The sequence below is a fragment of the Eumetopias jubatus genome, unplaced genomic scaffold (genome assembly GCF_037043125.1).
Source record: "Eumetopias jubatus isolate StellerSeaLion01/CBP00866 unplaced genomic scaffold, mEumJub1_p1.0 scaffold_9, whole genome shotgun sequence".
Taxonomy (NCBI): domain Eukaryota; kingdom Metazoa; phylum Chordata; class Mammalia; order Carnivora; family Otariidae; genus Eumetopias; species Eumetopias jubatus.
The window spans coordinates 96,941,901-96,968,316 of record NW_028274815.1 but is presented as its reverse complement, the minus strand read 5'-3'; the positions used below and the strand labels follow the sequence as shown (position 1 = coordinate 96,968,316).

At 43.7% G+C, this 26,416-nt stretch overlaps 1 protein-coding gene across 2 annotated transcripts in view; it reads left to right on the top strand.

Annotated features, from left to right (window-relative positions):
- The window catches only part of SEC23B (SEC23 homolog B, COPII component), a 39,443-nt gene that overhangs the window by 7,520 nt on the left and 5,507 nt on the right, over positions 1-26,416 (top strand). For both annotated transcript variants that reach the window (XM_028112942.2, XM_028112943.2), the window contains exons 4-18: positions 357-443; positions 1,791-2,027; positions 2,148-2,233; positions 3,424-3,568; positions 3,998-4,156; positions 4,512-4,627; positions 8,132-8,255; positions 9,476-9,556; positions 12,859-12,948; positions 14,339-14,445; positions 15,865-16,018; positions 18,910-18,987; positions 21,885-22,046; positions 23,591-23,677; positions 25,915-26,070. In XM_028112942.2, coding sequence (XP_027968743.1) covers positions 357-443; positions 1,791-2,027; positions 2,148-2,233; positions 3,424-3,568; positions 3,998-4,156; positions 4,512-4,627; positions 8,132-8,255; positions 9,476-9,556; positions 12,859-12,948; positions 14,339-14,445; positions 15,865-16,018; positions 18,910-18,987; positions 21,885-22,046; positions 23,591-23,677; positions 25,915-26,070 — 1,869 coding nt within the window. The remainder of the gene's footprint in view (positions 1-356; positions 444-1,790; positions 2,028-2,147; positions 2,234-3,423; positions 3,569-3,997; positions 4,157-4,511; positions 4,628-8,131; positions 8,256-9,475; positions 9,557-12,858; positions 12,949-14,338; positions 14,446-15,864; positions 16,019-18,909; positions 18,988-21,884; positions 22,047-23,590; positions 23,678-25,914; positions 26,071-26,416) is intronic.

Below are 26,416 nucleotides of genomic sequence, written 5' to 3'. Positions count from 1 at the left end.
CAAAATTTTGATTTTTATACTTTAGTTACAAGTTCTATATTTTACAGAATTAATACCTGGTCATTGCCTATTTTTTTTTTTAAGATTTTATTTATTTATTTGACAGAGAGAGAGACAGTGAGAGAGGGAACACAAGCAGGGGGAGTGGGAGAGGGAGAATCAGGCTTCCCGCGGAGCAGGGAGCCTGATGTAGGACTCAATCCCAGGACCCTGAGATCATGACCTGAGCCGAAGGCAGACACTTAATGACTGAGCCACCCAGGTGCCCTTTTGCCTATTTTTATAAATGGAAAATAGAAGGTATAACAAATATCTTTCAGTCCTAATGAAAGATTGCTTTGTTTTCTTCCCTTCAGTTTCCTCCTGCTTACACAGGTATATCTGAGGTGAATCAGCCTGCTGAATTGATGCCCCAGTTTTCTACAATTGAGTACGTGATACAGGTAACTTCTTTGTTGTGCATTTAATGAGTGGTGTTAAATATTGAGTTTCTCTTGAAATACTTTGTCTTCTGTGTCCCATCCTTTTCTGGGCAATTTAAAGCTGCAAAGGCAGCAGGATCCTGAAGACTTGGTCCTGCTGCGTGTGCACTTACTGGCATTATTTGCAGTCTTGATGGGCAGCTAGAAAAGGGATCACTGGTTGAGTTCAGCATCTGTCCCCCACAGCCTTCTCCAGCTTTGTGATGATACTCCATCTTGTAATCAAGCTTAAAAACCTTAGGTTCATCCTTGACTTCTCTTTCTCGTGCATTCCATATCCAGTCCACTGGGAAAGTCCAGTGAGTCTGTATTCAGAATCTATCCACAGTCCAACCACTTCTTCCCCCCCCGTTTTAGTCCTGGGCCATCCAGCGCCTCTCACCTAAATTCCTGGGCCGTCTCTCTCTCTCTTTTTTTTTTTTTTGAAGATTTTATTTATTTATTTGACAGAGACACAGCAAGAGAGGGAACACAAGCGGGGGAGCGGGAGAGGGAGAAGCAGGCTTCCCGTGGAGCAGGGAGTACTGGGCCATCTCTTAACCTTCTCCATAATTTAACCTTTTCCTACTTATATTTTATTCTTAACCCAGAAGCCAGAGTAACTCTTTAAAAACATGTCACGTTACTTCTGTGTTCAGAAACCTCCAATGGTGAAAATGGCTCTCTTTCACCCAGAGTAAGAGATAGTCTTCAAAGCCCTGTGTGGACCAGCCCTGTGTTATCACTAGGACCTCAACTTGTATTAGTGTCTCATTCAGCCACATGGGCCTCATGACTTTCCTTGGGCATGCCAGGAATGCTCTTGCCTGTGGGCCTTTCCTCTGGCTCTTCCTCAGGCTGGAATTCTCTTTCCCCTATGACTGTATTGCTCCCTCCCTCTCCTCTGGGTTTTTGCTCTAATATTACTTTCTTAATGAGGCTGCCCTTATCTCTTAAGTAATACTGGAACCTGCCCCCTACCTCTACTCCTTGGCATCCCTTATCCTCTCCATTCCAGAAAGTCAGCAACTTGAGGCAGGCAGGTATCTTTGTTCTTTTGGCTCACTGATGTATCTCAGGACCTGGAACAGTGACTGGGGCACATGGAAGTCATTCAAAAATGTAGAATAAATTGTTGGATACAGTTTTTACATTTAATTTGTTTTAATGTAACCTGTCATTTAATGAGGTGAATAGAAGTTAGATGTCTTTATTCCCTGTCAGTAAATATGGATGAAGACTTGTTAGTTACATACCCGATTTGCTTTAAAAAGAGCTGGTTTGGTCTATTTGTATACTGATCATCATGCTGTGTTTCTTTGCATAAAGCGAGGTGCTCAGTCCCCTCTGATCTTCCTCTATGTGGTTGACACATGCCTAGAAGAAGATGACCTTCAAGCACTCAAAGAATCCCTGCAAATGTCCCTGAGTCTCCTTCCTCCAGATGCTCTGGTGGGTTTGATCACATTTGGGAGGATGGTGCAGGTTCACGAACTCAGCTGTGAAGGAATTTCCAAAAGTTATGTCTTCCGAGGGACAAAGGATTTAACCGCGAAGCAGATACAGGTTTGTGCCTTGCTCGTACCTAAGCAAGAGCAAGGAGATTTCTTAAACATGAGATTTCTTAAACATGAGTTGGTCATTCACTCTAGTGCTATGGGAAATGAGTCTTTTTGGGTTTTTTAGGACATGCTGGGCCTCACCAAGCCTGCCATGCCCATGCAGCAAGCAAGACCTGGTCAACCACAGGAGCAGCCTTTTGTTTCAGGCAGGTGAGCTACCAACATAGAATGTTACACATACAGTAGTGGGCATGCGTGCCAACCCACTGGAGTGAGGGAAGAAAAATGTTAGAACTTTTATTTTCTTATTTTTAGAGAAAAAAAGAAATGATTAAGCCTAAGAATGTTTAACGTTTCAGGATCTATGTAACAATTTGGTATATATTTGAAACTCATGACTAAGTTGTGGATGTACACATACATATGTGTGCACACATTTGTGTGGTAAGATTTGCTCGGGATGTCTTTCCTGTTAGTGTCGTACCATCACAGATGTTTTGAGACCACTGTATTCAAGCCTTCCCCTCCCCTTACATATGGCTGTTGTCCTTTTTGAGTCTGAAGTAAACTAGGAAAACTGAAAGCCTCTTGGGATGTTCTCAAGCAAACCTGAGACCAGGCACTTCCTTTCCTCAGCCCTTTGAGTGCCTGCGGCTGCCTGTGGCCAGGTTAACAGTCAGCAAACATGATAAAATGCATTGCTTGACATGCTGGGGACAGCCACTTACTGTGGTAAGAAACCAGTGCTTCTCTCTGTATTTACTCCTTGGCACACAAGAGACACTTGAGAATCACTTTGAAGTGGATCTTTAGAATGATGAAGGTGGGGGCACTTGGGTGGCACAGTTGTTTCAGCATCTGACTCTTGATTTCAGCTCAGGTCATGATCTTAGGGTCGTGAGATTGAGCCCCAATTTGGGCCCTATGCTCAGCGAGGAGTCTGCTGGATATTTCTCTTTCCCCCGGCCCCAACTCCCTCTCTCTCCCTCTCTCCCCCTCTCCTTTGCCCCTCCCCCCTGCTTTCTCTTCCTCTCTCTCTCTCTCTCCAAAATAAATACATCTTAAAAAAAAAAAAAAGAATGATGAAGGTGGTCCACGTACAGGAACTTTACATGGATTGAATTCATGTTAGACCTGTCTTTAGGATTTCTCTGCTGCTTAAATTTAATTAAAGTGATTTGTTCCTATTTAAATTCAGCTTTTTTTCCATGCTATCTACATAAATTGCCCTATATTCAGCTTTAAATTATATTCTTGAATAAAATTGCTTTGAAGAAAAAAATTCCAGGTTTTTACTACTCTGAGTAATTATTTTGAAGAGCTGTAACTGTGTCACCTAGGGCTAAAGACCAGAGTACTTTATTAAACCAGGATTGATGTGTCCATTGAAAATCATGCAGATTTCTGCAGCCCATTCACAAGATTGACATGAACCTCACTGATCTCCTTGGGGAGCTGCAGAGGGACCCATGGCCTGTGACTCAGGGGAAGAGACCTTTGCGATCCACTGGTGTTGCTTTGTCCATTGCTGTTGGCCTGTTGGAGGTAACTCAGAACTTACGGGGTGCCTTAAACCATGCAAGTTTGTTCCCACAAGTTGTATTTGCTAGTCTTGTTTGAAAATGAGTTGTGACCTAAATCAATTGACTGCATTAATTTATCATAAAGCACTTCAGTTATTGTTATTATCCACAATGAAGGAGCCCCATAATGTTTTGAAAATACCAGAAGTTTTCATGAGAAACACAAGGCCATTAGGGCAATGGCAAGTGCTCACAGTGAATTTATAAAGTGTATGAAGCTGTCAGGTTGGAAGACCTAAGGCTGCTTCTCTGCATTGTCATCTGTGTTATTTCTTACTATCATTAGTATTCAGCACAGCTGAAGAGAACGGTATGGAATTTTTTTTAGGGAAACGGAAGCATACTCAGGGTGGGCTGTATGTTTCTAAAATGCTGCCATTTACTGTTCTAGGGTACTTTTCCAAACACGGGAGCCAGGATTATGTTGTTTACCGGGGGTCCCCCCACCCAGGGGCCTGGCATGGTGGTTGGAGATGAATTAAAGGTTCCTATTCGTTCTTGGCATGATATTGAGAAAGATAATGCACGTTTCATGAAAAAGGCAACCAAGGTAGGTGCTCCTGGACACAGGCTGTAATTCTGGTTACCCAGTGTTGGGTTTGGGCTGCTCTGGAGTGACAGCTACCTTGCTGAGGCCATGCTTTGTGGTCAGCAAATTGTTCTTGCTCAGGTGACCTTCCAGATCCCAGCTGCTGTTAAATTGGTGCCCCAGCTCTGAGTTCTTACTTAAGAGTGGGTGGGCTTAAAACTGCTGAAAGTGTTTTGAGATTGAAAACTTTATGTTTATTGGGTGTTATAAAGAAAACTATCTCCACATTCTTATGTTTGGTTACATCCCTTTGGTATAGTAAGACATACCTTGTGAATAATATTGTTTCCTAAAGGTAATTTTTCTCCATTCACAGCACTATGAAATGCTTGCTAACCGAACTGCTACAAATGGTCACTGCATTGATATTTATGCTTGTGCCCTTGATCAGACCGGACTTCTGGAGATGAAGTGTTGTGCAAATCTTACCGGGTATGTTGATAGCAAACACTTGGGAAAATGGAGCATGTGTATTTTAAGGAAAGAGAAGTGAGTGATGGAAGCACAGGAATGTGCAAGGCTGATTTAGATAAGCTTTCAGAAGGCTCCAGGCTGTCATGTCTGTGGCAGGGAGGGTATATGGGCCTCTTGGAGAAAGAAGCAGTGATTAGCAGGAGGTTGCAAGGTTCACTTTGAATGAATCATATCAGAGTAACTATTTCTTAGAGTTGTCACAGAATCTACAACAGGGCAAGAAAGCGAGCACACATGGAGTATGTGGCCTTCAGCAAGCCACTTCCTTGTGAGGGAGGGGCCGTATAGGGTCTGAATGCCAGAGCAATTAAGAGACCCTTCACCTGACTTAGTAACCATAAGTCATGCCCAACTTGGAGCACATGCTCAGCGTGGAGGGTGCGCGGCAGGGTGTGCTTAGTGCCTAAGTCCATGTCATGCAGACAGGCCACAGCAGAGACCTGTAGTTCTCAAAGCACAGTGGGGCCTCACCAGCAACCTTCAGGGTCCCCGGGGATGGATGAGAAGTGTACTTCCTTGGGCCTCACCCCAGACTTGCTGAATCAGACTCTGAGGATGCCGCCCAATAGTCAGCTTTCACACGCTATCCAGGGGATTCTGGTACACTTGAGTGTGAGAACTGGTGTGTACCACTGGTCTGAAGCAGGCTGCACACCAGACTCTCCCAGGGAGCTTTATTGTTTATTTTTTTACTTCTATTTTTAAAATTTTTTGTTTGTTTATTTATTTTAAGTAGGCTCCATGCTCAGTGTGGAGTCCTGCCGGGGAGCTGTAAAAGCTACTTTTGCTCTGAGTCTTGTCCCTCAGTGATTCTCATGTAGTTAGCATAAGGTGTGACACAGCGTCAACATTTGTTACCCTTCCCTGGGTGTTTCTAACGTGAAGCGGAGTTTGAGAACCACTGGGGCGGACCTTTAGTGTCCAAAGTGTGGTTGAACGCAGGCAGCATCAGCCTCACATGAGAGCTTGTGAGGAATGTAGCATCTTGAGCCGTACCCTAGACCTTTTGTGTCAAAACCTGAATCTGAATAAGATCCCCAGTGACTTGCACAGAACAGTTTGAGAAGTACTGGCATAGAGCTGTGGGGTGTTCCTGAGATTCCTAAGATGTTCCTGGGATGCATTTCTAACAAGCTTCCGGGTGACACTGCTGGTCCTTACTGAGTAACAAAGGCCATGTAGTAGGTAGTCACTTGAAGCAGTCCCAGAGAGCAGCAGATGTGTTAGGTGACCGGGACCCAAATGACACTGACAGAGCTATACCAGTGAGCCACATTTAATAAGATGATTTCCTGCCAGTATCCTCCAGGAGTTCTTGTCTTAGAGCATCCATGGAAAAGCCTCACTGTGTTTGTGAACATCCCCAAGTTTATATGCCAGAGAGAGAGAGAGAGAGAGAGAGAGAGAGAGAGTGTGTCTGTGTGTGTGTGTGTGTGTGTGTGTGTCTGTGTGTCTGTGTGTGCGCATGCGCATGCACGTGCATCTCTCCTGTGGAAAGGGACCATCACTTCTATCAGGTTCTCAGGGAGGTCTTTGACTCCTGAATAACTTGGTATTTAGGTCACATAATCTGTTGCACGAGTATGGTGTCAGGGAAATGTATTAGTAATAACATCAAAAAGTCTCAGAGGTTTTAGTTGTGGCTCAATGTGAGCCAGCCATTTGGGATGACTTCCAGAAAAGACAAGGTGATTGTAGGCTGTGTTATAGGAATTGATTATCTTCAGAGAAGATCATAGTCTTGGTTTCCTGGGTGCCAGGCACACCCAGATTATATCATCTTCCATTCTGAGCATTTCAGTTTCAAAGGGATATGTAGAGGAACTGGGAGTGTTCAAAGGCAAGTGGTAAGAGTGGTGGAGAGAACTTGAAACTGTGTCATAAGGAGAATGATTGAAGGATCTAGAAAAAATACCACTGAAGACAGTTGGGGTGTGGGATCTATATTCAACAATAGAAGGCCTCTCCTGTGGAGAGGGCATCAGATTTGTTGGTTGCGTGTATGACCAAAGGGGAAAACTAGAACCAGTGGTGGGAGCTGATGGGAAATAGAATTTCATCCAGTATGAAGAAAGACCTATTAACCCTTAGCACTGTCCATGCCTAGAATGGACTGCCTCTGGAGGGCATGCGTTCCTGATACAGGAGGAGTTCAAATCTAATCTGGGTGATAACCTGGCATGGTATGTTGTAGAGGGTTGGTGTGAGTCAGGATTAGGTTTGTGTGAGTGCAACAGAGGTAGGCAGCCAGGGCTGGGATATTAGTTTCATCTTCATTGGGGCTGAGGTCCTTCCTGTGTTGCTTCACCACCTTTACGTTTTACCTGCAGTTCAGGATGGTAACTGGGCTCTTGCTGTGTTTGAGCAGCAGGAAGGAGGAAGAGTCAAAGACAAGCGCCTTCCCATGAGAATGACCCCCACAAATCACAAAGGCCATTTCCAACAAACAAAACTGAGTTATATGGCTACGTGCAAGGCAGGCTGGGAAATGTAGCCTTTTTTTTCCAGGGAACCATGGAACCCCTGACTAAGGAAGGGCAGAAAGGGTGGACATTTAGGGCCAAAGAGCCATCTCTGTCCCTGGAGGGGTCAGGCACTCTGAGATCGCTGGACCAGATGATCCTGTGTTCTGCCTAGTTATGAAATCCTGTTTGATGACCGATGGCTGGATGCATAACTTGCATCATGCTGTGTTTATCTGCCCCAATATATGAACTGCTGAAATTTTGAACAGTATTTTCCTCTAACTTCAAAAAGGCATGAATATAGTTATTCATACACTAGAAAAGATAATTCACATACAAAGATTCAGTGTTTTGAGGCAGTGAATTAACCTGAAAAGGATTTCCCGCAGGCTTGGGTATTTCCCCTACCAGAGAAGAGTGAGGAGAGCTGGACACATTTTCTCAATAGATACAACCCATTAAACCTGTGGGTTTATCAGTGAAGGGTTCTTTTGTTTTTGTTTTTTTTAAAATAATTACGGATTCACAAGAAATCGCAAAAATAGTACAGAGAGGTCTGCCCATACTCTTCCATGTAGCAGCACCCAGCGGTAGCATCTTACAAGAAATGTAGTGCAGCATCACAACCAGGAACTGACATTGGTATGACATGATGAACTATATTACAGACCCTACTTGGATTTCACCAGTTTGTACGGGCATTCATTTTTTTAACATATAGGTATGCATCATATGAGACTGTATCATCTATCGATTTGTGTAACCACCACTGTGGTAAAGATTTAGAACTGTTCTAAGGAGTCCTATCTTTGATGTCCTGAAAATAGTGTCTTTTGTTTAAGTACACATTGAACTTGCTGTTTCCCATTTAAGTTAGTAGCATCTTCATGGATATGGGTTTTTTTTTCCTTCTTTAAATTACTGTTTGTGAACACTGGGGAAGCATCCAAATGGCTTTTGGTCATCTTAAATGTTCACTTGCTTCTTTCTTTCCTAGAGGCCACATGGTGATGGGAGACTCTTTCAACACTTCTCTCTTCAAGCAGACGTTCCAAAGAATTTTTAGTAAAGATTTCAATGGAGATTTCCGCATGGCATTTGGTGCTACTTTGGAAGTGAAGGTATAATAGCTTTCTGACACTTTAATGGAAGATTAGTGCTCTTACTTAGTAGTCAGACTTAGTAGTCAGACTCACCTTGCTGGACACAGGCATCTAAAGGTAAATTAAAAGGTTCTCAGCAAAATAGTTGAAGAAGGGATACTGATTCTGTCCCTTTGCTTCTTGAAAATGACCTGTATATTAATTAACATTCTAAACAAAGTGCTGTCTGATTCCCCTGCAGGCTCTACTCTGTCCTACTGTAGGACATCGGGCCTAAGAATTGGTGGTGGGCTGAGCAAAGAGGCAGCCACATGGCGTCGAGTGCCCTTGCCGCCATTAGTATGGGCCACCATATTCATAGAACCGTGTTTATATTTAGCACCTGCCCGCAGACTAGCCAGAGTGTTTGAAAATTGGTGCAGCACTGTGAGAGTTTGGGTCTTGTTTTTTCTTGTAGGGACTGAAAGCCCTGCACACTTGATTCTGAGTCATTGAGAAAACATTAGAAGGAGCTGTTACATAATGGGATTAGGATTATTACTTTGAGAATTGGAGACAATCATTAAGTCATTTAGATTAAACTTTTAAACAATCTTCTCAAATGTTTGAGGTTTTTTTTTTAAGTTGAAAAGGAATAGACTTTAATGAATTGAGATTTTAAAATCTAAGTATATTGGCCTTGTTATGTTGGAGTTCATGAATTAAGTATTTTTAAAGCAACATAACGGTATATTCACAATGAGAAATTATAAATAATTACGACTAAGTACATGGGATTGGAAAAAATGTAGTATAGTTGGTAGAATTGTTATCTTCTAGTGTATAATTATTTCAAAGGTGAGGGGGTGCCTGGCTGGGTCAGTCAGAAGAGCATGAGACTCTTAATCTCGGGGTTGTGAGTTTTGAGTTCCACGTTGGGTGTAGAGATTACTTAAATAAACTTAAAAAAAAAAAAGTAAGGCAAATCCTTTGTTTAAAAAAAATTTTCAAAAGTGAGAGTTGAAAGTATTGCATCATTTTTGGAACAAAGTTAATGCAGTTTAAAGGAAGATTTTGTTAAAGTTTGCATCAGATCATCATGGTCATGGAAAAGTTGTTAAGAGCATGATCCATGTAGGATTTCTTCTTGGTGGAATGATGATGCTGCCATATTTTACCTGTAAATTTTAATTGTGTCTTCTGTGAGAGGTGGTTTTCAGTGAATTTTAACTTTATATTCTTGTGTATTTCCATTTTAGACCTCTCGGGAACTGAAAGTTGCAGGAGCCATTGGTCCTTGTGTGTCTCTGAATGTGAAAGGACCATGTGTGTCAGAAAACGTAAGGAAAACGCCATCATCCTCACCTCCTGTGCCCCAGGATTTAACCCATTATAACCCGTTAGAAATGTCAGAGCAGGGTGATCTTACATCATGTCACCTGTTGGGATGTGTCTGTGGTGAGGGGAGAAGGGCCAGCTCTTACTGACGACCAGAACTCTGAGAGGTGGTGTCATATCTGTCTGTCCATCGATCTATCCAGAGGGTCAGGGAGAGGCTCAGAGGGGTCTAATATCTTATTCTCTGGGTCAGAGCTGATAGGGAGGAGCCAGAGCCCAGATTCCCCTGACCCGACTGTCCTTGTCTGGGTTTCTCTGCCAGTGAGCCACATGGATTCTATTTAGCAAGGCAAGCATTCAGCAAGAGCCTTCAGGAATAAACCTCTGTGCTTGTTGCCCTTCGAGATGATACCTTTGTCTCACTTCTCAGAGACCATTTTGAGTTGGTTGGGCACAAATGACACTGTTGTACATGCAGATAGCTATGTTCTTTGGGTAACAGATTTTGAGAATATGTGAACGAAGTTAAGTTACACTAAGTGGTGAGGTGGCTTTGCTGATGACTCACTTCCTCTGCTTATACTTTAGCTGCCAGGAGACAAGCCATTGGGTCCAGTGAGACCTGTCCAGGGTGGTTCTGGGCGGGGGTTGTCCCAATCTTGTCCTTGCCTCGTTGTCCTCTTCAACGAGACAGTGGTCTGTAGAGCCAGACGTGGATACAAGGGCACAGATCTACCCCTGCCAATTTTGTGTCCCTTACAAGGTATTGACTCACTTTGGGATTCAGCATCTTTATCTGGGAAGTGGGGATAGTAATGGTACCTCACTGTTGGGAGAGTAAAGGAGTAAGTTCAGGTAAAATGCTCAGAAGAGCCCCAAAAGAGCCCCTGGCACAATGGAGGCTTAGGCCAGATTTCATCTTTCACATCCTCACTTTGTCTTCGTCAGCAGTGAACATTCACCTAGTTACTACTTCGGTTAACCTTTTGTTGAAGTTGCCAGAGGCAAAGTGATTTGAGAGAATATTCCTGTAATCCCTTGGGCAAGGCAGGTGGCTGTCCCAAAGCCCATCTGAGGAGTCACCCATTACCCTAGTGTACTAAGGGACTTGTACCCCTAATTCCTGGCGGGGCTTCAGAAGGCTGCCCTGTTCCAAAATATGTTCCATACATTTAAAATCTGCCTAAGAAGGTAATTTTATGAATCAGTACAAGCCAATTAGCTGTTTGAAGATCTGGTAGGGATCAGCCATGAGATTTTGGGAGGGGGCCTGGAGGATGCAAAGGGGGGAAATACAATTCAGCGTACAGAGAAGTTTAAAGAAGAGCGTAAGAAGTTCTGTATATGCACCATTTAGAGTCTGCACTTGTTAACATTTAGTCATACTGCCTGTCCTCTTTCTTTGCAGTATTTGCTTTGTCTATCTGGTCATTATCTGTCTGCCATGTTCACTTTGTTGTACTTCATAGAACCTTGGAACAACAAGCTGCAGAGGTCACGACACTTAGTCTTTCAGTGTGCATCTTCTAAAATTAAGGATGTTCTCCTACTGTGACATTATATCAAACCTAGAAAACAGTAGTTTGCTCATATCATCAGTGTCTAGTCATATTCTTTCCCTGGTTTCTCCCCAAATATCCTTTGTAGCTGTTTTTCCCACCCTCTAACTAGTATTGCATCTAGCATTATATATCCTTAGTCTTTTAAAATTTGGAATGCTCTTCCTGTTCTGCAGGGTTTTTTGCTTTTTTGTTTGATGACAGTGATTTGTGCCAAGCATCTGTGCCTTCTGCAATAGAGTATCACACATTCTCAGTGTATCTGATCGTTTCCTTGCGGCGGTGATGAGCTGGTTTCTATCCTCCCTGTGTTTTCTGTAAAGTGAAAGTTAGATTAGCAATTAGATTCGGGTTAGACCTTTTTGTCCACCACAGTGCCTGAGTGATCTTACACCTTGTACGTTTCTTCAAGGTGCACTTCTGTCTGATCATGTGTTAGTGGTGCTGAGTTAGACTGTGTGGAGAAGGTGATGACTGCCCCTGTCTTTCTGTTACAAGGGCACGTTTCCTTTTTGCCATTAGCAAGAAATCTGTTGAACGAGATCGTAGCAAAATATGAATCTCTTGTTTGCCAATAGGCTTTCACCTTGATGGTTTAAGCATCCATTGATTATCCTTGTTTGAATCATTGTTTCATTGGAGATTATTAAATGGTGATTTCCTGATTTTATCTTCATAGTTACTCTGGTAAAGGTGGGGTAAATATTTACGTAAGGAATTTGTGTGTTGGTGAGAAAATGTACTTCTGGGGCTCTGGAGGGTTTGTGGCGTGCTCAGGCATTGGTGCTTACAGAAGAGGAAGATTTTTCTTTTTCCTCTACCCATCTTGATTTCATTGGCCGGGCCCTGCAAACGAAGACTGACAAAAGACAGGTTTCGCAAGAGAAAAAATTAACTCATGCATTGTGCATAAACATGTGCATACTCAGGAGTAACTCAAGAGGGGTGGTTAGAACGTTGGGATTATGTGGCATCTTAACAAAAGAACAGTAAATCTGTAGAAAAGTGACAAGACACAGGAAAGGCACTTTGAGCTTCTAGGGGTGGCACGTGGTGGAAAAGCAGGTAGATGCGTGAGCTAATGGAAGAGAAGGGTTGGTCTTAGCAGCTTTGTTGTGTAGATTTTTCTTGTACCATCTCTGGGCTGATAAGCATCTAGAGTTGCCTTTGGTGATTGAGAACCATCCTGCCCTTCTTGGTAGGAGGAGGGCAGGGAGTTAGGTTTCTTATGTCTGCTGTTTTTAAATTACCTTCAGCTTAAAATAATCCTTGTCAGAGTGGCATATTTTGTGATGGCATACACTGAGCCCCTGGATTGGAAACCTGAAGAAGTTTCATATATTAAAAATTGAGTTGGTGGGGTGCCTGGGAGGCTCAGTTGGTTGAGCTACTGACTCTTGATTTCGGCTGAGGTCATGATCTCAGGGGTCAGGCTCCATGCTTGGTGGGGACTTTGCTTGAGATTCTCTCTCTCCCTCTGCCCCTCCCCCGACTCACTCGCACGCACTCTCTCTCAAATAAATAAATAAATCTAAAAAGAAGAAAGCTTAATTTTAGAGTCCTGTAATACATCTTAAATTTTATTCTGGCTTGTAATTGTACTTTTTTAAGTTAAATTTAAATGTTCATTTGGAATGAGATCTTCTAAGTAGCCTACCATTCTCAGAGAGAGTACTTTTCATCAGTGGTTAACCACAGGAATAGCTTTTTTGTTTTTTTGTTTTAATTCCTCTTCTCTCCCCTAGGAACTTGGTGTTGGTGGCACGAGTCAGTGGAAAATCTGTGGCCTGGATCCCACATCTACGCTTGGCATCTACTTTGAAGTAGTCAATCAGGTGAGTTGGATTTCTTCATGAGTCTTCATGTCTCAGTGCTGTGTTTTCTGATTTTTTATTTTATTTTATTTTATTTAGTTATTTTTTAAAAGATTTTGTTTATTTATTTGACAGAGAGAGACAGCGAGAGAGGGAACACAAGCAGGGGGAGTAGGAGAGGGAGAAGCAGGCTTCCTGTGGAGCAGGGAGCCCAACTCGGGGCTCGATCCCAGGACCCTGGGTTCATGACCTGAGCCGAAGGCAGACACGTAACGACTGAGCCACTTAGGTGCCCCATGTGTTTTCTGATTTATTACAGACTCGTGGCCTATGGCTTCTTTCTGTGCGTACTGATGCTACTTTAGGCTTGTGTTTGCCTGATACCAGTCCAGCATGATCTTTTTTTTCCTTTCAAGGTTTGGTCAGAGTCAGACAGCATATTGCTTTCACAACTTAAATTGTTGGACTGATAAGCTCATCAGAAAGGGAATGGCTTTTACCAGCCATCATAATGTTTGTGAATTTTTGAGTGTGTCAGTTTTTTCCCCAGTATTCTATTTTAAAAAATTCTAATTTACAGAAAAGTGAAAAGAATTTTACAGTGAGTGCGTGTACATCTACCACTCAGATTCTGTAGTTAACATTTTACTATATTTGCTTTGCCACATATCTATTTATCCATCAATTAAATCTTTTTGCTGTTTTTTTTTTTTCCAAGAGAGAGGGGGTGTGAGGGAGGGGCAGAGGGAAAGGGAGAGATAGAATCCCAAGCAGGCTCCATGCCCCGCGCAGAGCCCTACATGGGGCTTGATCTCATGACCCTGAGATCATGACCTGAGCTGAAATCAGGAGTCAGATGCTTAACCGATTGAGCCACCCAGGTGCCCCTTATGTTTGATGCATTTTATTTTATTTTATTTTATTATTTAAAGATTTTATTTATTTGACAGAGAGAGACACAGCAAGAGAGGGAACACAAGCAGGGGGAGTGGGAGAGGGAGAAGCAGGCCTCCCGCTGAGCAGGGAGCCCAATGTGGGGCTCAATCCCAGGACCCTGGGATCATCACCCAAGCCGAAGGTAGACGCCTAACGACTGAGCCACCCAGGCACCCCATTTTTGATGCATTTTAAAACAAATTACACTCATCAGTGTCTTTCATCTCTAAACACTTTAGCATGCATATCATTTACTTAAATTTAGTATTAATCTGAATATGGTTCCTTTTTTTTTTGAGGTAAAAGTTATGTACAGTGAAATGCCCAGATTTAAAGTGTACCATTTAGAATTCATCAAGGACCGCGCTGTCACCACTGTGTCAGTCGTTTCAGGAAGAGCACAATGGGCTCTGTGACCGTTTGTGTTTGAGTCGTGCCTGTAACAGTAACCAAGTGTATGGCCTGTTGCCTGCAGCACAACGCCCCGGTCCCCCAAGGAGGCAGAGGTGCCATCCAGTTTGTGACGCAGTATCAACACTCCAGCACCCAGAGGCGCATCCGCGTGACCACCATTGCCAGAAAGTAAGCAGTCCCGGTTTCCTTCCTGTTGAGCCCCGGATGTTTTTCCTTTGAAGAGATAATTTAGCATCTGTTAGTTTATCTTTGTAATTCCATTGAATGGTTCTCACCAATCCTGACTGGCTAATTTGATCAGAGAAGGAGGAGGAGGAAGAGGCTTTGCTGGCCTAGTTAGGCCTTCAGGCACTTGCCCGGAAGAATCCTCTTTCGGTAGGAATGAGTTCGTTAAATATTAATTTCGTTATTATCAGGTAAGTAACCCATAAATACATCCTTCTTGTAAAAGATTTAAACAGCTCATAAATGTAGAAAGAATGGGTCTCTTTACCCACTGCCCCCAGAGGTGAAATGCTACTACTACCTGGGTGTTTAGCTTCATGGGCCTATTTCCATGGAGTTCTGTACCATAAGTGTGCATAACGTGCATGTATGGCTTCTTGTGTTGGCATGTTTGTAAGCTTTTCTCCCTGTGTGTCAGGGACATCTTCCACGTCAGTATGTACCAGCTGCTCCTCCCCTGTAGTGGCCACACAGCATTGCATGGTTTGGATGGGACGCGTCCCTCGTCTCTTAAAGGAATTTCACATCCTACCTTCCTTCCAGCAGTGCTGTGTTCATGTGTTTAGGTCTTTGTGTGCATTGAGTATTTCTTTCCTGCCGCTTCATAGAAGTAGAATTTTGTTTCCTACGAAACTACTCTTCTAAGAAGTGAATTTGTATTCTCCCCAATAGTGTAAGGAGAGTGTCCATTGTCTCATTAATAATATTATCGATCTTTAACATGCCAATATAGAGCAGTTTGCCACTTTTATATGTATTTTTCTGTTTATTAATGGGTTGAACACTTTTCATGTTTATTGGCCGTGTATATTTCTTCTGTGATAGCTTTTGCCCATTTTGTAAAACCTATTTCTTTTTCTTGTTCATTGATTTGCAGGGACTTTTTATGTATTCTGGATATGATTATTGTTCATATCTGTTCCTGGTCTGTCTGTTGTCTTTCAGTTTTGATCATAGTGTCTTTATCTGTCTAGAAAATTTTTGTATATGTGCTTATTATTTCTACCATGGATATGATGTGGAAAGTCATTTTGTGAATCTGTAAACATACAGATTTTTGAAAGATTGACCTAGAGGAAGGAACTGAAGACTTGGGTACCTTTTGGGTATCTACTCTTGTGCTATCTTGGAGAACATTGGGAAGTTCTCTGTAATTTTTCCTTTGTTCTTAAAGCCTTCAGAGATCACATGAGGGTAAATGAAAGTGTATGTAAAACTCCTGTGATTCCTTCTTGACAACTGCAGTTTGAATCTGTGTTGCCTTAGATGAAGGAGCAGGACTTAGGTTTCTTTATCTTAATGGAAAGCTGGTTTTCTGGTCTCTCCCGAATGTAACCGTGGCACTGATTCTGGAATTGTCAGTTGGGCAGATGCGCAGAGCCAGCTCAGGCACATAGAAGCAGCATTTGACCAGGAGGCCGCAGCAGTCTTGATGGCTCGGCTGGGAGTGTTCCGCGCAGAGTCAGAGGAGGGGCCCGATGTGCTCCGGTGGCTGGACCGACAGCTCATCCGACTGGTGAGTTGGCAACTGTGGCACCAGCTTCAGTCATAATTTCTGCTATGTATTTGAGGAGAGAACTCTGGCACATACACCTGTCATTTCATACAGTCAGCCAACAAGCACTTTGTGTTGCTTACCTTATGCCTAACATTGGACGTCCCGGGAGTGATGTAAGACAGCGTTACACGTGCATTTTCCCCCCTCGAGGGCTTACATTACCATTAGAAAGAAACAACATGCATAGGACCTTTAGAGAAGGATGTAAATCTGTGTTCAGTAAGGGCGGATTTAGATGAGTCCCTGTGGGTCTGTGGTTCTATATTTTCCTTCCAGGTCTTAAGAGATTTTTTTTAGCAACAGGGGTCCATTGCCCAGTGAGTGTAGAGATGTGTGTGATTCTGGGTCTAATCAGGAGAGAGAAACCACATAGTCATTTAAACAGGGAAAGCATGAACAAGCTTGTGGGACATGGCTGTGCATTTCAGCTTATGCTGGGCACCTGAAGAGACCATGGGAACACAGATTGGTGGGGAGAAGCAGTGAAGTTGTGGCTTAATTGTAGAATGCTTCATTTTATTTATGAATTTTTATTATTGAAGTATGGTTAACATACAATGTAATTTTAGCTTCAAGTACACTATAGTGATTCAACAATTCTATTGGAATGCCTTGATTTTATTTTTTTCTTTAAATTTTTTTATTGTTATGTTAATCACCATACATTACATCATTAGTTTTGGATGTAGTGTTCCATGATTCATTGCCTGTGCATAATACCCAGTGCTCCACGCAGAACGTGCCCTCTTTAATACCCATCACCAGGCTAGCCCATCCCCCCACCCCCCTCCCCTCTAGAACCCTCAGTTTGTTTTTCAGAGTCCATCATCTCTCATGGTTCGTCTCCCCCTCCAATTTACCCTCCTTCATTCTTCCCCTCCTGCTATCTTTTTTTCTTAACATATTGCATTATTTGTTTCAGAGGTACAGATCTGTGATTCAACAGTCTTGCACAATTCACAGCGCTCACCATAGGACATACCCTCCCCAATGTCTATCACCCAGCCACCCCATCCCTCCCACCCCCCACCACTCCAGCAACCCTCAGTTTGTTTCCTGAGATTAAGAACTCCTCATATCAGTGAGGTCATATGATACATGTCTTTCTCTGATTGACTTATTTCACTCAGCATAACACCCTCCAGTTCCATCCACGTCGTTGCAAATGGCAAGATCTCATTCCTTTTGATGGCTGCATAATATTCCATTGTGTATATACACCACATCTTCTTTATCCATTCATCTGTCGATGGACATCTTGGCTCTTTCCACAGTTTGGCTATTGTGGACATTGCTGCTATAAACATCGGGGTGCACGTACCCCTTCGGATCCCTACATTTGTATCTTTGGGGTAAATACCCAGTAGTGCAATTGTTTGGAATGCCTTGATTTTAAAGTTAAGTCACTGCTGGGTGCCTGGGTGGCTCAGTTGGTTAAGCGACTGCCGTTGGCTCAGGTCATGATCCTGGAGTCCCGGGATCGAGTCCCACATCGGACTCCCCGCTCAGCGGGGAGTCTGCTTCTCCCTCTGACCCTCCCCCCTCTCATGCTCTCTCTCTCTCTCTAATAAATAAATAAAATCTTTAAAAAAAATAAAGTTAAGTCACTGCTTAGGTGTGATTCTTATGCAGGGGCATGCCATCAGCATGATGCTTGTGTTTACATTTACCATTACCAAATGAGATAGACTAGAGGGTGAAAGGCTACTGATAGGGGAGACCAGTGAAGGATTCTAGAGGCTCGAGAGCTGATACCAGGGTGGTGGTAGGACAGTCGAAGGGGAGGGAAAGTTTGGAATCAGGATGTATGCTGAAAGAAGAGTTGATAAAGCTTATTCATAGGTGGAATCAAAAACCAAAAAATTACCATTGACTTAAGTTTTGAGTGTGGGTGACTGCAAGGATGTTGGAGAGGTAAAAGAGCTGGAAGATGGGAAAGGGTGGAGAGAGGCGTAATTTTTCTTTAATGTGATAAATAGTTCAACTTACTTTACTCATGAACTTGTGAAAGTACGTCCGAGGGAAGCTATCCTGTAGTTGGGTGGAAGTCCCTACAGGAGCTCAGGTTAGAGGCAGCACTGGACAGGGGCGGGGTGGGGGGCTGGATATGGTTGACATCAGTCTGGCTTTCCTGTTACTTGTAGCTGAAGCAGTGAGGATGGGAGCAGGGGGCCAAGACCTAGCCTCCAAGGAACCCATTGTTAGGGCATAGGGAGATGAAGGGCATCTCAAGACAGAGAAGGAAGGATCCGTTGGAAAGGGGAAATAGGAGGAGAATTTCACAGACTTTGGGGGAGCCACTTGACCTGTGGTGCTGGGGAGTCCAGGAAGGTGAGAGCCGTACCAGGTCATCGGACTTGGTAAGAGAGGGCAACTGTCAGAGACGGGCTTTCTTTCAGTGGCGGAGGGTCCAGTTCTCTAGTGGCCAGAGGAGATGTGTGAAACAAAGAGGAAATAAAAGCGGAAGAGAAAATGTTGTTTGGAAACTTGTCTTTGAAAAAAGGAAGAAAATTGAGCTGTAGTATTGTAGACTTAGGAGCTTTTCCTATGGAACACTCCTATGGAAGAGGCGCCTAAGACAGCTCCTTGAGCCACTGACTGGTCAGAGCAGTCCTCCGGCAGCATCTCCTGGGAGCTGGGTAGAAATGCAGGATCTCTCCAGATCTGCGGAATCAGAATCTGTGTTTAGCAGTGCCCTGGGTGATGGGTCTGCCTGGCTATGTTGGAGAAGCGTTGGTCTGGGACCCTCAATCAGTCAGAGTTGAGACTGGAATGTAGCTCTCCTACTGCAAGGAGTTTTCCAGGTGACACTGACTTGACTTTTTTCTTTTTTGCTTTTCTTTCAACAGTGTCAGAAGTTTGGACAGTATAACAAAGAAGACCCCACGTCTTTTAGGTTATCAGATTCCTTCTCTCTGTATCCTCAGGTAAGTAACATGTATTTTTTTTAGTATATGTGCTACCGAAGCGAGCACTCTATTTTTTAAATAACTAAAGAAAAATAAATTGTTATAGAAATAAATCTCTCAGCTCTCAGGCTAAAGTGAGGACTTGGTGGGTTTTGAGGCTCCATCTCTAGGTGATGAAGTTTGTTCAGTTCAGGACAGATACTGTGTCTGTGTGCGAGACAGTGCCTCAGCCCTACAGAAGACAGAGATGACACGCAGGGAGGAGAAGAGAGTGGCTCCCCAACAACCCCAGCAAAACAGGGTTGTTGCTGAAGACTACAGCAGAATCTCTTCATTTGTAGAGGTTCTGGGTAAGCAGCTACCTACCTCAGCAGCTGCTCAAGAAAATGAAGCACCCATGAAGGTGATTATAACAAAATGAGGCCACAGATCATGACAGATATTTAATGATACCTGTGTAGGGACGGGAATCAGCAGTAAGCAGCTCCTGTAAATGACCGCATTGTGCATGAACCAGGCATTCGGGGGCCATCGGACAGTGAAAGCGGGGAGAGGCGTGGACACGGCATGAAACCGCCGTCAGGAATCTGTGTATTTACCTCTCCTGACGTCCGTCCTCATCTATAAATGAGGAAGCTAGAGCCGGCCTCGGTGGGTGGTTGTGAGGATGGCAAGCCGAGGCGGAGAGTGTTGCCCGCAGGCCCAGGCGCCCGTTAGGCACTTGGTCAGTGTGGGTCTGCTCCACAGCGGGGCCCACGACTCTCAGGTGGTTCCTTCATGGGTGCAGCTTTCCCGTAACCAGAAGCAGAGCCAACTCTTTTCCCTCCCCTCAGAGACGCCTTAATGAGGAAAAAGTAGAGAGCAGCACGCTCATTTTTAAATAAATTTGTGAGCACTCAGATATCCTAATAGGAACTGTTCTTTTGATTACTGAATTTGGAAAGTTGATATAGATTTCAGTCATGAACTTGTATAGCTTGAACTCTCAGGGTTGAAAGGGGGCCTTAGAGGTCCCTTCACCTGACCCCTGGCCCAGGGCAGGGCTCTGTGGTCCCTGATGCCCACGCCTGTGGCCTGTGCTGAGGCAGTCGAGGCTGCCTGGTGTTGTGGAGGGTGCCCCAGGACTACCAGAGTCCAAGCGCAGCTCCAGCACTGGCCCTGCCCCTGCTGACCCTGGAAGAGGCCCTGAAGCCCCATGGATGTTGGTGTCCTCTTTACAAGGAAGGAGTGGGTCTGGAGAAGTGGTTTGCAGTCTCTTTAAGGTCATGGAGTCCTTTCTTGGAGAGGACCCTCCCCCTCAGAAGCCAGCACAGAAGCAGACAGACTTGCAGCTGTTCTGGTTGTGCCCACCCTTACCACCGCTGCTGCCAGGGCACCTTCCACCGCCCCCCCATCTTGGGCCCAATGGACCCGCTTAGACCGAAGAGCACAGTTAGAAAACCACCGGATGGGGTGGTTTGTAAGATTCCTTTCGTCGAGGCATCTAGGTTAGAGGTCAGGCGCCCGGTCTCTGTAGCCAGATGCCTAGAATAAAGTGGTTCTGCCCCTCAGTGTGAGTGGCCTTGGGCAAGTTGCCAACCCCGCAGTTTGCTCACCCATAAACTATAGGTGGTAAGAGAACCTGCTTTGTGGGTATATTAGAAGAATTAAATCATTCTTTCAAGTGCTTTGCGCCTTGCACACAGGATGTATTGATTATCAGCCATGATTATTATGTAGGAACCAATGGTTCAATATTTGGAGTCTCAGGAAGCTTTATACTTCTCAAAGCAGCTCACTTTCATGTTCTAGCACCTCTTTTTCCCAACGTGGGGCTTGAACTCATGACCTTGAGATCAAGACCTAAGCTGAGATCAAGAGTTGGACCCTTGGGGCGCCTGGGTGACTCAGTCAGTTAAGCATCTGCCTTCAGCTCAGGTCATGGTCCCAGGGTCCTGGGATCGAGCCCCACACAGGCTCCTGCTCAGCGGGGAGCCTGCCTCTCCCTCTCCTTCTGCTGCTCCCCCTGCCTTTGCATGTGCGCTCTCTCTCTGTCAAATAAATAAAATCTTTAAAAAAAAAAACAAACGAGTTGGACTCTTAACCAACTGAGCAACCCAGGTACCTCGTTTTATTTTGTTTTTATTTCTATTTTTATTTATTAAGTATTGGCACCTCTTTAGAGAGAGCTAAAAGTCTGACTTGCCCCTTCTGATCTCAGGGTAAAGAACATACCTCTCCAGCCTCCTCTCTTATCCCTCTCTTCCCTCCACCCCTGATGCCAGTGCACCAGCCTGAGTGCCTCTCATGCAGCTGGAGTCCCCTCCCTCTGGCCTCTTCATGAACATCTTTCAGACCCCAGTGGCTTGGGAAGCTTCCTGCTGTCCCTCCATCCCCACCCCATCCTACTAGTACTTTCTGGTATTGTGCTCACAACAGTTGTGGCTGCCCAGAGTGTGCCTTTTCCTTACGGCACTGTGGCCTCTCTAGAGCAGACATTCTGTCTGCAGCCTGGCCTAGTGACTCCAGAAATAAACTCTTCTTTGCCTTTCCCCTTACCTGTGGAAGCTTTGACACACCCACAGGGCCCCTCCCCCTTTCTTAAAAATAATGTTTATAATTGTGGTGAAAAACACCTTCTTAACCATTTTTCAGTGTGCAGTTCAGTAGTTTTCAGTATGTTCACATTGTTATGCAGCAGATCTCCAGAACTTTTTTATCCTGCAAAACTATACTTATTAAACAGCAGATTTCCCGTTTCCCTCTTCCTCCAGGCCTTGGTACTACCATTGTACTTTCTGCTTACAGGAATTCATAGGCCTTTGTCTGAAAGTCTAGCTTCTCTTTCAGAGACCTGAGGCAAGCTCACTGTCTGGGTGTCTAAGAAAGTTACAGCTGTATGCATTTGTCTTTTTTTTTTTTCTTTGTAAATGCAGTTCATGTTCCATCTTAGAAGATCTCCATTTCTCCAAGTGTTTAACAACAGTCCTGATGAGTCATCGTATTACAGACACCATTTTGCCCGACAGGATCTAACCCAGTCCCTCATCATGATCCAGCCCATTCTGTACTCCTATTCATTCCACGGGCCACCAGAGGTGAGGTTTACCTGAATGCTTTTGTCAGAATTGGAATCACGTAATACAGGTTGTTTTTTTTTTTTTTTCTAGCAAGTTTACTCTTAGAGCAAAGCTGTAAAAAAAAGAAAACTTTGAGTCTTTATAGTAATTTAACATTAATTCTGAGTATTAAAAAATACACATAGGAGAAAGTCACAGGACATATAAAGAAAGCTATTATCTGTGGAAGGCAGGATTATATATTAAAAAAACATAAGGGGCGCCTGGGTGGCTCAGTTGGTTAAGCGACTGCCTTCGGCTCAGGTCATGATCCTGGAGTCCCAGGATCGAGTCCCACATCGGGCTCCCTTCTCGGCAGGGAGTCTGCTTCTCCCTCTGACCCTCTTCCCTCTTGTGCTCTCTATCTCTCATTCTCTCTCTCTCTCAAATAAATAAATAAAATCTTTAAAAAAAAAAACATAAAAATACGTAGGTACTTTTTTTTTTTCCAGTTACTTTGGCCCAGTAATTCCATGTCTTGTGCCTGAAGGAAATCCTCTGACATATAGGAAAAGCTTTGTTCAAAGAAATAGGAAAATGAACTATTATAATAGAGATTAGAAAACAATCCAAGTGTTTAATAGTAGGAAAATAAGTAATCTAAGAAATATTTACAAAGTTTATGTAGTGTGATAAAATATTAAAATGTTATATGAAGGGGAGCCTGGCTGGCTCAGTTGGTAGAGCAGGCGACCCTTTATCCTGGGGTCATGAGTTCGAGCCCCACGTTGGGCTTAGAGATTACTTAAAAATAAAAATTAAAAAAAAAAAGCAAGAAGAAAAAAGATACAAGCATCGAATGTAATTATTTTAGAAAGGGGGCAGTACCTGGCTAGCTCAGTCGGCCAAGCATGGGACTCTTGATCTCTGGGTTGTGAGTTCAAGCCCCTCATTGGGTATAGATATTACTAAAAAAAATAAAATTACATGAAAAAAATCAAAATAGAAACTTTCCTAAATTATGTATTTTTTAGCATACAAGAATTAAAACTATGTGAAGATAAATGATGAATATTTGTTGGACTTGGAGACAAATTTTCAAATTTTCCTTAAAGAGTACATTACTTTTATCATTGAAATAGAAATTATAATAAAATGGATTGTTGTAATAAACTTTTAAAACTCCTATTACAAGCTATTCTTTCTCATACAGGCATCGCTGTTTTCAGTCAACTATGGCAATAGATTTGAGAGGCTGTGTCTCCAATAGATAAAATACATTTCTAACACAAAACTGAGAATGTTTAGAATTATCTCTGGTTCCTGGAGCAAAAGATGTCCTTAATCTCTCTTCCCAGTTGATGAGGGATTATTTGGAGCCTCTTTCTCATACAAAGTTGATACCTAGAACTGCCGGGTCAGGGAGCAGAAAGCAGGAGTTTCCTTAAAGATGGAGAGAGCCATTGTGCTGGGTGCCATTCGTACGTAGCCGTTGTGTAGACCACCTAGGTGGGGGGGGTGGAGCGGTCGCCGTCGGGGGCACAGGGGGAAGACCAACGCCGTCTCTCTCCCTTCTTCTTCAGCCAGTACTCTTGGACAGCAGCAGCATTCTAGCTGACAGAATTTTGCTGATGGATACTTTCTTCCAAATTGTCATTTATCTTGGTGAGGTAAGAAGATACTAATTTCTTTCCTTCCTATTGTTTTGGCTTTCTTTTTCTTAATTTAGGTTTTTGTGACATTTGGAATAATTGGGGCTTAGAAGACCCGCTGTTTATTAGAATGAGTATAGCAGTTAAATCTTTTTTTCAGGTCCCTGGGGTATTTGTATACTCAGTAATTTTAATTATATTTGCTGTAAGTAAATCTCAGGTGGTCCTTTTAAATCACTCTAACTTACTGCTTTTCGAGTTGCAAGACAAGGTCAGTGTACTTTCCCTTAGTTGACTCTTGACAGACCCTGCTGTCCTTTTGGAGTTACATTAGAGTTATTAGTAAACAATAAGTTTGGGGATGCCTGGGTGGCTCAGTCAGTTAAGCATCTGCCTTCAGCTCAGGTCATGATCCCAGGGTCCTGGGATCAAGTCCCGTATTGGGCTCCTTGCTCAGCAGGGAGCCTGCTTCTCCCTCTGCCTGCTCCCCCTGTTTGTGCTCTCTCTCCTTTCTCTCTCTCACTCTCTGTCTGACAAATAAATAAAATCTTAAAAAAAAAAAAAAACACCAAAAACAATAAATTTGGGACTGCAGTTTTTCTTTGATGAAATAACATGGCACCCTGACCCTTACACTGGTCTGTGGATCCCTAGGATGACTGTGGATGGCTTTCAGGGGGGAGCCCCTTTCTTCCTCAGAGGGGTTTCCTAAGGAAGGGAATGGCTCCTCTGAAGAAAATCCTTTAACTGAGCATTATGTTCATTGATAAATTCTTTTCCTTCTCTTGTCCATTCTCTACCTTCAATAAATTGCTTTGGTGATTGACTTGACTTCCTAGTCTATCTATATGTTAGATGTGATTTCAAATGTTCTGCAAAGGCATACATTGTATTTCAGAATTCCCTTAATAAGTTAGGACGAATTCGTTTTCTGATAGTAATATGCATTTTACAGTTTTTAACTTTTTTCAGCATATTAACACCCACTCTGCTAGGCGCTTGCCCGTTGGGTGACCAACTGCTGTTCCCACTGGTTCCTATGGGAGCAATAATGATGTAGGTTTCTATGCCTTCAGCTCAGCCTTAAAGACTTTCTGACCACAACCCCCATCCTGCTCATTCACACATTTATTGAGTACTGTCTGTGTGCATGCAAGTGATGGTTTCTAAAGACAAAGACAGTGACATGGTTCTCACTCTCCAAAAGCCCCATGTCTGCTGGTTGTGGGTGTTCGGATGAACTCTTGGACCCAAACAAGCTTATGGGCATTTCCTCTATGCTACCAGTCAGTCAGAAATTAAGACCTGAAAAATACTACTGGAAACTCTGAAAAGGGGAGAGCAGGCTGCAGAAGGAAGCACCTAAAGAGAATCTTCCTTCTGGTATCAGACTAACAGTTCTGTTTTTGAAACCCATCGATCACTCGTTACATCCTCTTACTCCCTTTCCCCTCTCCGCTGTTTTCTTTTTTAGTGTCCCCTGAATAACACGTGAATGCACGTTAGGTTATTTCTAAAGTTATATTAATCAGTTAGCGAATATTTCTTGATTTCCTGTGTGCACAAGGCATTTTCTAGAGCTGTTGCCAATGGGGATAAAAGAGGGGGAGACACAGTGTCAGCTGAGGTGGGGAGATTGGCTTTACCTTCTATGCTGTAGGATATTGCCTTCTACTTGCCTAATGAACACCCGTGCATTGATCCTTGCAGCTTTTCTCTCCCCCACCAAGGGTGTCCTAACTCAGAGCCCAGGGGAGTTGGGGATGAGTCTGGGTGACACTAGGCACTGGAGTTAGGCGTAGAGATGTGCCCCTAGGGAAGAGAAAGAGGGGATGGATTCCATGTAGGAAGCCAATAGATCCCTTTCCCTACCAGCTGGAAGGACATGGGCGGCTGGACCCAGTGATGGCAGTGGAGATGGAAAGGCCGGGTGGCTCCTCGGGACAGCTGTTCCCTGGGTGTTTTTAGATGGTTGGTATGTACAGGTAGATAGGGAAGAGGTGTGACTGATGGCTCTGACGTTTCTGGGAGAACTGTGTAGGTGGGGGTGTCCTGGCTGCATCTCTTTGCTTACTCACGCTTGTCCTACCCAGCTCCCCTTGCTACCTACTGCACCTCGTCGTTCTTGACATGACTTCTTCACTGGAAACAAGTTCTGGGTGGTAGTGGGAGTGTTAGAATGTCAGGAGTGTCAGAAAAGACTGTTGTTTCCATGTTTCCACAATGGTTTTGGTTGTTGGTTTGTCTTGGTGCAGACCATAGCCCAGTGGCGTAAAGCTGGGTACCAGGACATGGCTGAGTATGAAAACTTCAAGCACCTCCTGCAAGCACCACTGGATGATGCCCAAGAGATTCTGCAAGCACGCTTCCCCATGCCACGTTACATTAACACGGAGCACGGAGGCAGCCAGGTGAGTGAGCTGAATTCCAGCTCTCGTGTTCTGGTGGTTTCATGAGGTAAATGGCTGTATATCCAAACGGCATGGTTAATATTTCATGTGGTGACTTAAATTGACACTCGGGCAAACTTCCAAATATGACTTATTAAATGAGTGGTAACATTAATGTAAAAGTAGAGGATTGCCAAAATAAAACACTTCATGCTTCAGGAACCCTAATAAATAGAGAGTCATTGGCTTACACTAATGAAATGGGTGCCTTTGTGGTGTTAAAAAAAAAAACAACTAATTTAGGGACGCCTGGGTGGCTCAGTCGGTTGGGCGTCTGCCTTCGGCTCAGGTCATGATCCCAGGGTCC